The sequence below is a fragment of the Monoraphidium neglectum genome, assembly GCF_000611645.1.
Source record: "Monoraphidium neglectum strain SAG 48.87 unplaced genomic scaffold scaffold00340, whole genome shotgun sequence".
NCBI lineage: Eukaryota > Viridiplantae > Chlorophyta > Chlorophyceae > Sphaeropleales > Selenastraceae > Monoraphidium > Monoraphidium neglectum.
In genome coordinates, this window is record NW_014013288.1 from 434 (window position 1) to 13,032 (window position 12,599).

The 12,599-nt window shown below is 64.3% G+C and overlaps 2 protein-coding genes across 2 annotated transcripts in view; one reads left to right on the top strand and one right to left on the bottom strand.

The window, feature by feature from the left end:
* Positions 1–3,752: 3,752 nt before the first annotated feature.
* MNEG_2867 (hypothetical protein) lies at positions 3,753–4,175 on the top strand (the record flags this gene model as incomplete). Its single annotated transcript, XM_014048653.1, has 1 exon — positions 3,753–4,175. The coding sequence occupies one exon, from the start codon at positions 3,753–3,755 to the stop codon at positions 4,173–4,175; it is 423 nt and encodes a 140-aa protein (XP_013904107.1).
* A 2,188-nt stretch (positions 4,176–6,363) lies between these two features.
* The window catches only part of MNEG_2868 (hypothetical protein), a gene marked incomplete at both ends in the record, with an annotated part of 11,859 nt that continues 5,623 nt past the window's right edge, over positions 6,364–12,599 (bottom strand). Inside the window, 12 exons of the mRNA XM_014048654.1 lie at positions 6,364–6,820; positions 7,128–7,243; positions 7,510–7,644; positions 7,873–8,016; positions 8,385–8,537; positions 8,858–9,027; positions 9,250–9,388; positions 9,702–10,523; positions 10,803–10,988; positions 11,212–11,688; positions 11,980–12,078; positions 12,483–12,554. Of these exons, the coding sequence (XP_013904108.1) occupies positions 6,364–6,820; positions 7,128–7,243; positions 7,510–7,644; positions 7,873–8,016; positions 8,385–8,537; positions 8,858–9,027; positions 9,250–9,388; positions 9,702–10,523; positions 10,803–10,988; positions 11,212–11,688; positions 11,980–12,078; positions 12,483–12,554 (2,970 nt within the window). The remainder of the gene's footprint in view (positions 6,821–7,127; positions 7,244–7,509; positions 7,645–7,872; positions 8,017–8,384; positions 8,538–8,857; positions 9,028–9,249; positions 9,389–9,701; positions 10,524–10,802; positions 10,989–11,211; positions 11,689–11,979; positions 12,079–12,482; positions 12,555–12,599) is intronic.

Below are 12,599 nucleotides of genomic sequence, written 5' to 3' on the forward strand. Positions count from 1 at the left end.
CGGTGATTCAGCTTCATGTAAGCAGGCATACGCCGCATGTACGTGAGTGCATCGCGACTTTATTTTATGGCTCACCAGAACAAGTCGTAGTAGCAGTGCAGAAGGGTGAGGGCAAAGCTTGGGGCGCGGGTGGCCGGGTCCTTCCCGCCGCCAAAGAGAAGCTGGGAGGCAGCTGCACAGGCAGTGTTGGGAGGAGGTGCATGGGTAGCAGGAGCCGTTTTGTCCAGTGGATGGAGGGCGGGCATGCAACTGTCGATAAGATTAAAACGGCGCACGCGCCAGCGTGCAACCCTCAGCACCAAGGGGCTTACGAGGCAGGGTGTGAGAACGCCAGTGATCGCTCGTCGCGCATACACTCAGCGCACCGTCTCGCCTGTGCCGCGTGCCGGCGCCGGCGCCGCTGCTGGCACTCCCAGGGCCCGAAAAGCCCGCCACAGCCGGCAGCTTCCCCAGGCCGGCCCCAAGGGCTTGGACGTCCCCCTTGAGGTGCGCCGCGGCCGCGGGGTTGGCGGCCGCGAGGCGGGCAAAGGCGGCCGCGAGGCGCTCCTGGGCTTCCGTCGAGAAGAACTCATGGAGGGAGCCTCCACCCTGGGGACCATCCAGTGAACGCGGGCAGGGTGGGACGGGCGGGCGCGCGTCGCTGGGGGGGTGACCGTACGCGCGGGAAAGAAAAGCACATGCACAATCTGGTCGAACCTGCGACGACTTTGCTGCTCGTACTGGCTGCCCGGCCTTCCTGGGAGACGTCCAGCCCTGTGCCCCAGCCTCGCGCCGCACCTTCCTGGCGGGCTCCTTGGTGTTGCTGTCGCCCCCCTGCGTGTCCTTGCGGCTGCCGCCACCGCCAGAGCCTGCCCCAGCCTGGGCGAACACACGGGGCAGCGGCGGCTGCCTTGTGGCCGGACCGGTCGCATTGGTGGCCGCGCCTCCAGCGCTGCCGCTGCCGCCAGCGCTGCTGCCTCCTGTGCTGCATAGCCACAGCTCCCACTCCTCTATTTTCAGTGGCAATGGGGTCCTGCTTTCACCGCTGCTGCTGGCGCTGCCGCCATGCGCGTCTATCACGGCGAGCGTCCAAATCACGCCGCCGCTGCTGTTGGTGGTGCGTGTCGCGTCGCTCAGGGCCCCCAGCAGCGGCGCGAGCGGCTGGGCGGGGCGATAGGCGTCGCTGAAGGGCGCCGCGGCCTGCGCCGCGTGCGGGCGCGACCGGGCAGATGTTAGCGCTCCTATCCTGGGAAAGGCTGCAGCGGTGTCCCAGGCTGCGGCGGCGGCGAATAGGTCTATTATGCTTCCATTCTCAACACCCCGCTTGCACGCAGCCGCCCCGGCCGGGGTTCGGGCGGTATGCTCGCGCCGCTGCGGCGCGAGGCCCTCCTACCGCGCTGTCTGGGAACGCAGCTTCTGCAGAGTCGCTGAACACAGTCTGCGAGGGTTCCCACCAGCGTCGCGATCGCAAACAGGGCCGGGTGGCGGAGGAGAGGGGCACCTGATGTGCTGGTTCATCGGAGGTACAGGGCAAGTGCAAGGGGGACACGCCAAAGGCAGACAGCAGAGGAGCACCTCAAGCAGCGGGTGGGTTCCAAACAGCCTCCGCATGAGCGAAGCTTGCACTTCGCACCTGCACCATGTCTGCTCCGCCAAAGGCACCAGGTGGCCCCTGCGCCTTGAGGACGGCAGCTCGCGTGTCGCCCATCTGCCCCGCCGGCTGCGCGGAAAGCTGGACCTGGGGCGATAGAGAAGGGCGGCGGCGGCGGCAGGAGCGAGGGAGAGGGCTCATTGGTGTTCAGGCCCTCGTGCTGCGCAGGGCCGCATCAAGGCCCTTTCTTATTGGTGCATAGAACGGCCGGGTGGAGCACGTGCAAAAAACCAAGCAAGCGGGATGGTCCGGCTGCATGACATATACGGAGATACAGGCGATTGCAGCAGGCGGACGTGGCGGCGCTTGGTTGCGCCCCCTGTCACCTGGAGGGCCGCTACGTTTGGGTGGCGCAGCTGCACGACGACTGCCAAGGTGTCCCGGCTGCTGGGCGCTGGGGTTCGGAGCTCGCCAGCTCCGCGGCCGGCGGCGGCTGGCAGGATGCGCGCGTCGTCCACGATGTGGGCGCGGCACACTGCGCTGTTGCTGTGCGTTCCCGGCGCCTGGGTGTTTGGGGGGCATGGGGCAGGGCGGGGGACGTGGGGCGGGGCGCTAAAGGGAGCAGCTTCTTGGAACGATCCTGCTTGCGTGCAGAATGGCCATGGGGGGCCCCGGCGACACGGACCCAAACCAGCAGGTACGTGCAGCGAACTGCACTGTCACCTCCTCGGCTTGTATCAGAGAAGGCGTCAGTAGCAGCAGCAATGCGCTGGCCGTAGCCAGCAGAGCGGGCTGGCTGCCCTGCCACATGGCGGAAGCAGCGAGCACGCAAAGGCGCACACGGAGGGCATCGGAGGGAAATCCGCGGCTGGCAAATCAAAGATTTGATGATCGCGAGAGACACTGCCATTCCTGTTGTAGTCTTTGCCTCGGACTCTCGAATACATCATTGTCGATCTGAAGCGAGCGATCTCGGTGCGCAGGCGTCCCGATTCGGGTCACTCGAGGTATAATCAATGGTGTTGAGCAACTGCAAGTGATCTGTGATCGCCTGGCAAAGAGTGTTGCCTGTGTCACCTGAGCTGAAGGGCCGGTGACAGAATGTCAATGGCCCTGCCTTGCTCAACAGTCAGCATAGCAAAGGTGAGCGCCTTTCCCTTACACAAGGAGGAACCTGGGGTGTTGACTGTGCGTGTGTTCTGCGACATGCTGGGCGCGCATCGGGGCGCGTGGCTGCATGCTTTGTAATCAAGTCCAACGGCACAGTCCAAAGACGACGCGGACTGAGGTGCGCGGGCAGCACTCAAGTACAATCATGCAGTGTTTGTGAGATATTGTAGTGGGTCGGCGTTTCAAGCTGTCTGTGCAGACGGTCACTGTAGTGCCACGCGCTTGCGACTTGGTCTGCAGCGCATGGCCGGCCCCCCAAGTCTTCCCGCTCGAGCTCCCACGCCTGTGGCTAGGTGACACACGCTGCGCTGGCCTTGCATGAGGGAGTTGTGCTAGTTTTAGATGTATTGATTCAGCTCCATGGCAGCGAAACAGCCATATGGACCTCCGCAGGGCACAATGCTGGGGGTAATCACAAGCGACGCCTGCTCGTGCCCTGAGTCATGCCTCGAAAGCATCGTCACAGCGCGCTGTGTGCCGCCTATACCCACAGGGGCCCACGGGCGACTTTATGTTTCAATGACAGGAATTTGATGACTTGGCCCATGGAAGACCACGCCGTTCGGACACACCCATCCCGTGACAAAGGGCCACCTTGTCGGCCGGTGTGTCATTGAGTCATGAACCGTGGTCAGAATCCGGGGTGCGAGAAGCTTGGTAAGCGCCGACACGAGTATAAATCGCGTGTTATTTCCTATCATTGTTTATCACCTCCTCCACCACGCCGACTCGATTATACAGTCGGTCGCTCACGCACCCCTTCATCAGGTAGGCACGATCGTCCGGAATGTTTCATTGTGCTCGAAGCAAGTGTATGGCGCGTCACATCGAAGGGCATGAACATGAGCACCGCGCCTTTCTACCCGAGGCCCCCTCGCCCCCCCTTCCCAGCCATCCTGCAACACATCCTGAGCCGTCTTGTCGCCGCTGCCCACCCCTTTCCCTGCTCCCAACACGCACAGGCTTCACCAAACCACCCTTCACAATGGCTCGCTTTTTCGCTGTGGCCGCCATGGCCGTGTTCCTCCTGGCTGCGCCCGCCCTGGCGGCGCGCGACCTCAAGCAGGTGTCTTCCGTGACCGGCGCTGTGAACGGCCTCCTGGGCACTGTGGGCTCCACCGTCGGCCGCCTGCCCATTGCCGGCCCCATCGTCGCCCCTGTCGTCGGCACCGTCACCGGGACCGTGGGCGGCCTGCTCGGCACTGTTGGCGGCGTCGCCAGCACCGCCACCGGCGTGGTTGGCAGCATCCCAGTCGCTGGTCCTCTCGTCGGCCCCGTCCTCAACACTGTCACCAGCACCACGGGCGGCGTGGTCGGCACCGTTGGCGGCGTTCTCAACACCGCCACCGGCCTTGTTGGCGGCCTGACCGCCGGCCTGACCAGCGGCAATACTGGTGGTCTGACCGCCGGCCTGACTGGCAGCCTGCTGGGCTGATGTGATACGATTGCACTCAGTTGTTGTCCGCCAACGAAAACAACATGTGCTATGCACGGCACTATCATTCTGTACCTTTCTGCTGGTCCATATGCAATATGTTTGCTATCGAAAAAGAATGCACGCACACAATGGCCTTTTCTATTTCAGGCTGCTTATGGTTGGGGGCACGTCGTACGAATTGCAGTCCATTGCACTGCAGCGACCAGCCAAGTGCTGAGTGGCAACAATGCCGTGTAACTCTACAATACCAGCTCTCCTAATCATATTTGATAAACTGCATGTGCTTTGACCAGCTTCCAAGATGTCAGCTGCCCGACTAGCTGCCTGTGCACCAGCGCAGCACAGCGGTCAGGGATATCATAACCCTACCAAAACGCTTCAGACGGCAACACGTCCAGGGTGTCATTGCATACGTAGGTGCAACAGGAAGACATCTAGCAATGCGTCATTTAACAATATAAAATGCTGGCCACTCTGTGCACAAATGTTGAGTAGTTTCAGTTCAACGGATGCAGGGTGCGTGAACATGTGCGGCAATGAGGCTGCATTCTCACAAGCAAACGCACGTGAGCATTGTTAAATAGTTGGGGCTGGCTAGCCAGGCCCAAGTGCAAAATTAACATGTTGGGGCATGCGCCACGGTTGCACAACCGTGTGCACAAAGGGCCTGCATTGGAACAATTGTGGTTGCTGTAACGGTGCTTTCAGGAAGACCGAAAATGCTGCTGCATGTTTCATTCACTGCTGCATGTTGCGCCAAACCCCCGCGCGCGTGGCCCATCGTGCGTGCATTGCCTCGCCAGTGCCACTTATATGTGTGCAGTGTAAGAAGGGTTTGCGGGCTGTGCAAAGATTGCCCTGCGCCTGGCGGACGTGGCGCGGCACGCATGTGCCCAGGTGAAAGCCAGACACGCCTCGAACCAGCGCTGACACATTTGACCAGTGGGGTGCATTTGACAGCTGGCTTGCCATACCTCAGGATTTGTCCAGAACCTTCTTGTTGTGCTGTCCTCTTGGTTGCAGCTTGCCTGTATGTTCCCACACGAGGTGCAAGGCAGTGTTCAATCCATGTGCGCATACGCTGTCCGGTTGCCCCGTATGCCAATGCCAATCAATCACCAGCCGCCCGTTATTGCAGGTGCCGCGCCTCTATCTGCAGCACCGTACCAATATTGTACTTGAATGCGTGTGCGTGCGTGCGTTCAACCTGCTACCTGCTTGTGGGCGTGTGCGTGCGTGCGTGTGTGTGTGTGTGTGTGTGTGTGTATGTGTGTGTGCGTGTGTGTGCGCGTGTGTGTAAGTGTGTGCGCGCGCGCGCGTGTGTGTGTGTGCGTGTGTGTGTGTGTTTTGGGGGAACAGTCGGGTGTTCACCAGGACATGGAGGCCCTGCAACATCAAAGCCATCAATGCTGCATGTTGCCTTGTGATGCAAATTCTGTCACCTGCTGTAACTTCCCCCCTTAATCACCTCTTCGATCACCACCCCGTATTCACCGCAGCCCTCAGAAGCCTACTGCTCGACACTGCAACTGGGCAGTGAACGCGTCGACCGAGGCAGCCATGCTGATAGATTGCATGTCCGAGCGTTCACTCCCGTTTACAGATAAAGGAAGGCAACACTTGAGGTCACAGCGCGAGGTCCCAGGTTGAGGGTGGCAGGTGAGGAGGTGCTGGGCTGACGGAAGTGTCAGGCTGGGGTGTGTCTGGTGGTGTGTGTGGATAGATTTGTTTGGTGTGTATAAACATCACACACAGCATGACTGCGCGTACGACATGCAAGAACATCCAGCAACAAGAGTAGTAGATTTGGAGATCGCCCCGCGCTGCAGCAGCAGGGCGGCAAACGCCGGTGCAGTTTGTGTGGGGTTCAAGTGTGCGTGTGCGCGCGATAATGTTGATACCAACAACGCACGTGGCAAATCAGATGGGAGGCGGCTGTGCGCGTACTGCAGCCATGACCGACGCACCCGTGACTAACAGGATGCAGCCGGCGCTGACCCACACACATGCCATTCGCCCGGCTGCTGCATTGCAAGTGAAGAGCGGACGTGCTGAGATGCTGCAGCGGCCGGCGCGCGACACTGCCGCGCCGACCGCCCAGACCCCAACCCGAAGATTTGCAATAACCCGGTGCCGAGCGTGCCAAAAGGGCGCCAGCTGCAGCCGACCTGCATGCTACTAGTATTCAATCCATGACCCGCCCATTCAAGGTGGGTGGCCCGTCAACAAATTCCTGCGGCGGCCCAAACGGCGGCACCACCGTAGCCGCCGCCTTTTCCCCTTGGCCGCCGCCAGCACCACCCCTGCCGCCGTCCCCGCCGGGCCCGCCGGGCCCGCCGGCCGCCGCGGGGCGCAGCCTGCGCGGCAGCGCGCGGCGCGCGAGCGGCGGCAGGTGGGCCCAGAGCCAGGTCTTGCTCTCTTCCCAGGTGATGCGGCCGTCGCCGTCCTTGTCGAGCGCTATCAGCAGCATGCGGCGGCCCTCCACGTACATCGCGTAGCCAAAGGCAACCACCACCGAGATGTTCAGGATGCCGGCGACGCCCAGCGCGGCGCCGGTGACGGCCGACGTCGTCAAGTCGCTGGCGCCGAGGGTGGCGGCCATAACCTCGTTCAGGGCCGGGGCCATCATAACGAACGACGTGCTGCGGGGGGTCAAGCGTCGGGGGTTGACAGTTGATGTGGGGCGGCCGGAGTGAGGGCTTGCGTGCAGGGTGCTGAGGGTTGCGCCCGTGTCGAGGTGTGCCAGGGGAGGCGTGGAAGCTGCGGCTGTGGAGCATGCGCCGTTTGGCCCTCCCCTAGCCTGTAAGCAAACGCGGCCTCATGCTGGCCCTCCTGTTTGACCCAGCAGCCTGGTGCATGGTGCAGGTGCCAGGCGCTGCCCGTCTTCCAAGCTGCGTGGCCCAGGGTGACATTCCTGCGGCTAAATGATCTCATGCGCCGCCGGCTCACCCCATGAGGGCGTAGAGGCTGGCGAGCTGCAGCGTGTCCAGCATGCGGCAGGCGTAGGGCCGGCACCTGATCTGGACCATTAGGAACAGGAACATGACGCACTGGGCGCCCAGAACCTGCGATGATGGGAGTTTTGGTGTGGTGTGATGTATGATGCCCCGCAGAATTTACCAGTCGCAGCGCCCCGTGGCTGCCAGCCTCGGCCGCTGCAATCTGGCGACTGTTATTGACGCGGCATCTCCTCAACTTGCCGAAGATGGGATGAACAGCGTATGCAGCAGCAGGAGCAGCAGCAGCAGCAGCAGCAGCAGCAGCAGCAGCAGCAGCTGTGGATTGAGAGCAGGTAGGGCGCACGCACGGACCCACCCCGGCCGACCATTACCTGCGGCGGGGCGCCATACCGCGCCGTGCCGGTCAGCACTAGTGACAGCGCGAGCTTCTCCAGCAGCATGATTGACTCCCAAAAGAAGTACTTGGCGCGGTACGAATCGAAGAAGAACCCGTACTTCAGCTCAATCTGTATGCAAGACGGGTCAGATTCTTAGTGACAGCCGGGGGCAACTTATGAGTGACGGCGCTCATTATGATGGGGCAGGACCCTTGCGGTTGCGTTCGACGCGTGCCCTTCATACACCATTTGGCGTGATTCAGAGCCCTCATCCAGCCAGCCAAGTCCCAAACCCCCACAACACAAGGTTGAGCGTGGCCTTTGGGCCAACTGACACGTGCGTTCACGATTACCCACCAGCTCTTCCTCCAGCTTTGATTTGTTGGCCCACAGGATGAGCGCCATGGTGACAGGGAAGCCAGCGCAGAACAGCACAAGCCACACTATCCCCATTGCGAGCATCCACTTCATCGGGCCCTCGAAGCATTGGTAATGGGTGTCCTGGGGGTTCGGGGCGGCAAGGGGGATGCTAGGGCAGTAAACGAAGGGGGTGGGGGTCGGCGCAGGTGAGCAGGACGTTGATTGGAGGGCGCAGATCAACCGGAGCAGACGCGGGATTGCGGATAGGAGCCCGGCAGTGACAAGGAAACGCGAAAAGGGGCCCCTTGGCAGCAGCAGCTTATTCTTGAGCTGCAAAAATAGGCGTTGGCAACAGACGCAGACCACCGCTGCGCCGAGCTCAGTGAGCCCGCCCAAATGAGGCGGTTCATCGGAGCCGCCCTCGCTCCCGAGAGCGCCGCCTGCACATGGCAGGGGCCTCCCCAGCCCGCGAGCCCGTCCGCCGGCCCCCCCTCCTGCAGCCGGCCCACCAGGTTCCAGTAGCTGCCGACCGCCTTGAGCGCCGTCAGCACGCTGCCGCCCGGGCTGGACTGGCCCGCTATTGGGAGGAACCCCCGCGGGACGTTCGAGGGCTCGTCGGCCGGGGTGCACGACACCAGGATCGACACGACGGCGTCGGAGACCTGCGTGCGTGCGTGTGTACGGGTTGTCGGAGGGTTTGCATGAGCTGTGTGCGTGCGCGAGTGGTGGGTGGGGGGGGCCCAGCTGGGGTGGAGGGTGCAAGCAGGCCCAGCGGGGCCGTGGGTGCAGAAAGGGGCAGCAACGCAAAGCCCTAGGAAGCAGGAGTGCTGGGATGGCTCGCCGATCACGCGGGTCACGCATACAACCCCGAGGTGACAAGAGGCTACGCTGCCTTTGTACTGGATGACGCATATCAAGACACAACAGAATCCAAGCGCAATCTATGTATCCTGCATTCATTTGTCTTGCCAACTGGCCCGACCTGCGGGTAGAAGTAGAAGAGCACCATGCCAATCGTCATCACGATGCGCGGCTGGTAGTAGGACCAGGCCACGGGCCGCCGCACGGCCCGGGGCCCGCCATGCCTCCGGAAAAGCCAGTGGATGCAGCCGACCCCCAGCCAGAACAGGACGCCCAGGGCCGTCGCGCCGACTGGCAGGGTGCGAAGGGGAAGAGGTGCGGTCGTGCAGGGAGCGAAAGGGCGTTGTCAGTTGTCACATCGCGCTGAGTGTGCAGTCAGTTGTCAAGCGCTGGCCTAGGACGCACGCTGGGGCCAGAGCGCGCTCGTCAGCTGGCTGCACGGCCCAGAGCCGCTAAGCAGGACGCGCCGCCGTCGCGGCATTGCGCTGTCTGGGAGAACCGGATGGGGCTCACTAGGCAGCATCAGCAGCACCAGGATCCGTATGATGGATGGCCGCAGGCCTGCCGGATTGCCGGGCTGGTTGCCGCCGAACAGGCAGTCGACGACAACCCAGGTGGAGAAGGCCTGGGTTTGGTCCACGTAGCTCAGGGCCTGGTTGCAGGGGTGATGGAGGGGTGGTGCAGTTTCAGGTCCGGTTGCAGGGTTTGCGGTTGTTGAGAGCGGTGAGGGTCGGCAGGGAGTGCTCGCGAGTCCAGCAGGGAGGCGCCCGGGGCTGTAGAGCGCAGCAGGGCAGCCCCACAGGTGTGTTGTGCCTGCTGGACAAGCATTACTGACTCCGCCCGCACCCCAGCAGATCGCTGTCGCGAGCCCAGCCACAAGCACAGGTGATGCCCTACACCTTCCTGCAGCCTGGTCCCTACCCCCCAGCTCCCGCGCCCCTCCCAGACCCTGGGACGTGGCCGACCTTGTCCAAACCGCCGGGCCAGTCCATCTGGATTCCCCTGAGCAGCCCCAGCAGCTGCAGGTGCGTGATCAGCAGCTTGAAAATGTTGGACAGCCACGTCTGGCTGCGGCGCGGCACCGGCACCGACGCGGCCGCGTCCGAGGCGGCCGTGCCTGTGCCGGTGAGGGTGCCGCGGTGGCCGCTGGACGCCGCGCCGACGGACGGCTGTTGGAGCAAGGCGGCGGCCGCCCTCTGGCCGTCGACGGTGTCGATGCTCCAGATGCGCTTGAGGCTCGACCTTTGGCGCCGCATGACCCTGGAGCCCGCAGCCCTGGCACCGCCGTCGGCGTCGACGTCGCCATCGCCGTAGCCGCCATAGCTGCCCCCGCCGCCGCTCCTGCCGGCCTGGGCGGCAAAGGCGCTGGGCTGGTTCTCGAAGGGGCTGGCTGCGTCAAGGGTGACACTGGGAGTGCCGGCGAAGGGTCCCAGATCGCCAGACAGCGCGCCCTGCCCCAAACCTCGGCCAAACCCTTGGCTGTTCCTGGAATCGAGGTGCGCGAGGTTCCGAGACACCTCGGGGCTGGCGAAAACCGGCACGTTCCTGGAGCCCTCCGGGCCGCTCAGGTGCGACGGGGCCCCGCGCGAGCCCCCGCCGCTCGCAAGCGACGCGCCCGGCGCAGCAAAAGGGCCGAGCTGGTCCTCCGGCCCCTCCTCTGTCTCGTGGAGCACGCTGGCGGCGTGCCCGTTGAGGGCGCGCGGCGCAAAGCCGGGAGCAGGGGCGAGGCCTTCGTTGAAGAAAGCCGACGCCTGGTCCTGCAGGTGCTCCTTGCGCTTCTGGCTGACCTGGTGGCGGCGGCGGGGGAGAGGGGGAGGCGGCAGAGGGCCGCAGAGGGTGAGGCGGGGGAGCTGCAGCTGGCGGCACGGCGTGCGCTGGGGTTGAAGCCGCCCACGGGGTCCTCCAGATCAGAGGATTTGCCCAGGCCGAGCAGCGGCGAGCCCTGATGACGCAAGCTTACAGCCGCACCCCCGGTCGAGCGTGCGCGTTTACGCACGAGCACCCTCCCTTGACCGGCAAAATGCGACGCATGCTCCTGATATCCCATCTTGCGCCCCCATCTGCACCCGCGGTACTGGCGGTTGGGCCCCGCTCGCCTGTTTCAGGTGGAAGACCGCGGAGAGTGACATCAGCAGGAACATCCAGCTGAGGGCCATGAAGTAGGCGAACCTGTCAAAGTGGCCGCCGGAGCAAGGGCTGCAAAACTGGCCGCGGCGGCCGTAGCCCGCGCTGCACTCGCCGCAGAGCACGCCCTGCAGTCAATGAGGGAGGAGGGAACAAAGAAAGTGCAAGGGGCTTGTCTAAGTATGCCAGGCGTCAGAAAACTTGCGTGGTGAGTGTCACCGATGCCGCTTGGTGCCGACTGAACAGCTTCCATCGGCTCAGGCTTTCGTCCACGATCTACTACGGCTGTCCCGCCTCAGCGTCCCCTCTGCCTCGTGCGGCCCCAGTGCAACCACCCGCCGCCCCACCCACCGTATATCCAGGTGCACACTGCATATCCACGTATTGCTTGTAGATGGGCTCCAGCTCAGTGATCGTCCGCCCCGCGTGCGCCACCGCCCACGCGGCCATCGCGGGCAGCTTCCCCTTGTGCTCGCACGCCGCGCTGACGAGGCACCGCTGCACCAGCGGGCTGCGCGGGTGGCTGTGCCACCACCCGTCGTTGGGCAGCATCACGCTGCCCGTGCAGTTTGCGTGGGCGGAGTTCTCGCACAGGTTGCAGCCGCCCGCGCCCAGAGGGTCGAGGCTGACTGTACCCGGCCGGCACCGCTGGCACGGGGCCAACACGCCCTCCGCGCCGGCGCCGGCCGCGCCGGCGAGCGCGGTGAGGTTCGCCTCCCCGACGCCGCACCCCCGGACGCGCAGGGGGAGGGAGGCGGGCGCGAGGCTGTGGTGCTGCAGGGCGAGCGGCGCGAAGCGCAGCTGGTAGTTGCCGGGGGGTGCCATGACCTGTCGCGCGGCGCGGCGCGGGGTGGTCGGGGATGAGAGTTGAGATGAGAGGGCGGTAGCATTTGATATAATCGTATGCACCACCGCCAACCTCACCGCCACCACCATCACCAAATCTGGGTGGTGGCACTGCGGTGGTGGCAGGTGCAAAGCCGCTCCTGCTTAGCGCGGCGCAAACCACAACAGCCTCTAGGTCGTGCCCGCCAGCGCGGCGCCCAGCGAAGCGCGTCGCCCAACGATGCACGGCGGATGGGCGGCGGCCCGCCCGCAGCGCCCCCTGCGCGGGCGGACCTGCAGCGAAGGGAACTCTGCGACTCCGCGGCGGGCGATGGAGAAGTTCCCGACGGTCACAATGTCGCTGAGCCACTTGATCCCGTTGAACACGTGCGCCTGGCGGCAAGACCGAGGGTCCAAGGTGGGGCGGCGGTGCGGGCGGGGGGTCGTTTGTGGGGAGGAGGGGTGGATGCCCTCGTGTAAGGAGTGCGCACGTCCTTGGTTGTGGCGCGTGGTTTCAAGAGGGGGTGTGTCAGTTGGCGGCGGGTCCCAGCGCAGCAACGCCCGTCCACGACCGGCTCGCGCTGCTCAGCGAAGCCGACCACTGACCAGCCCACCCAAAACCAGGCCCCGCGCAGTGCAGCCGGAGGGCCAGCCTGCCGGGCCTGCCTCCGCCACAGCAGGCCTGAGGGCAGCCACCTCATCGTCCATCACCCAAAGCTCGCCGCTCAGCCGCCAGACCCAAGCCTGCACTGCGCTGCACAACGCCTCCCAACCCCCACCCCCCGGCGCCGACAAACCTGAAGCACCAGGTTGGCGTCGCTGCCGGACGCGATCCTGCTGCCCTGCCAGTCCTCAACCACCACCTTCGCCTGGAACACGCCGCCGGGCGGCACCGCGACGCCGCCCGGCGGCGC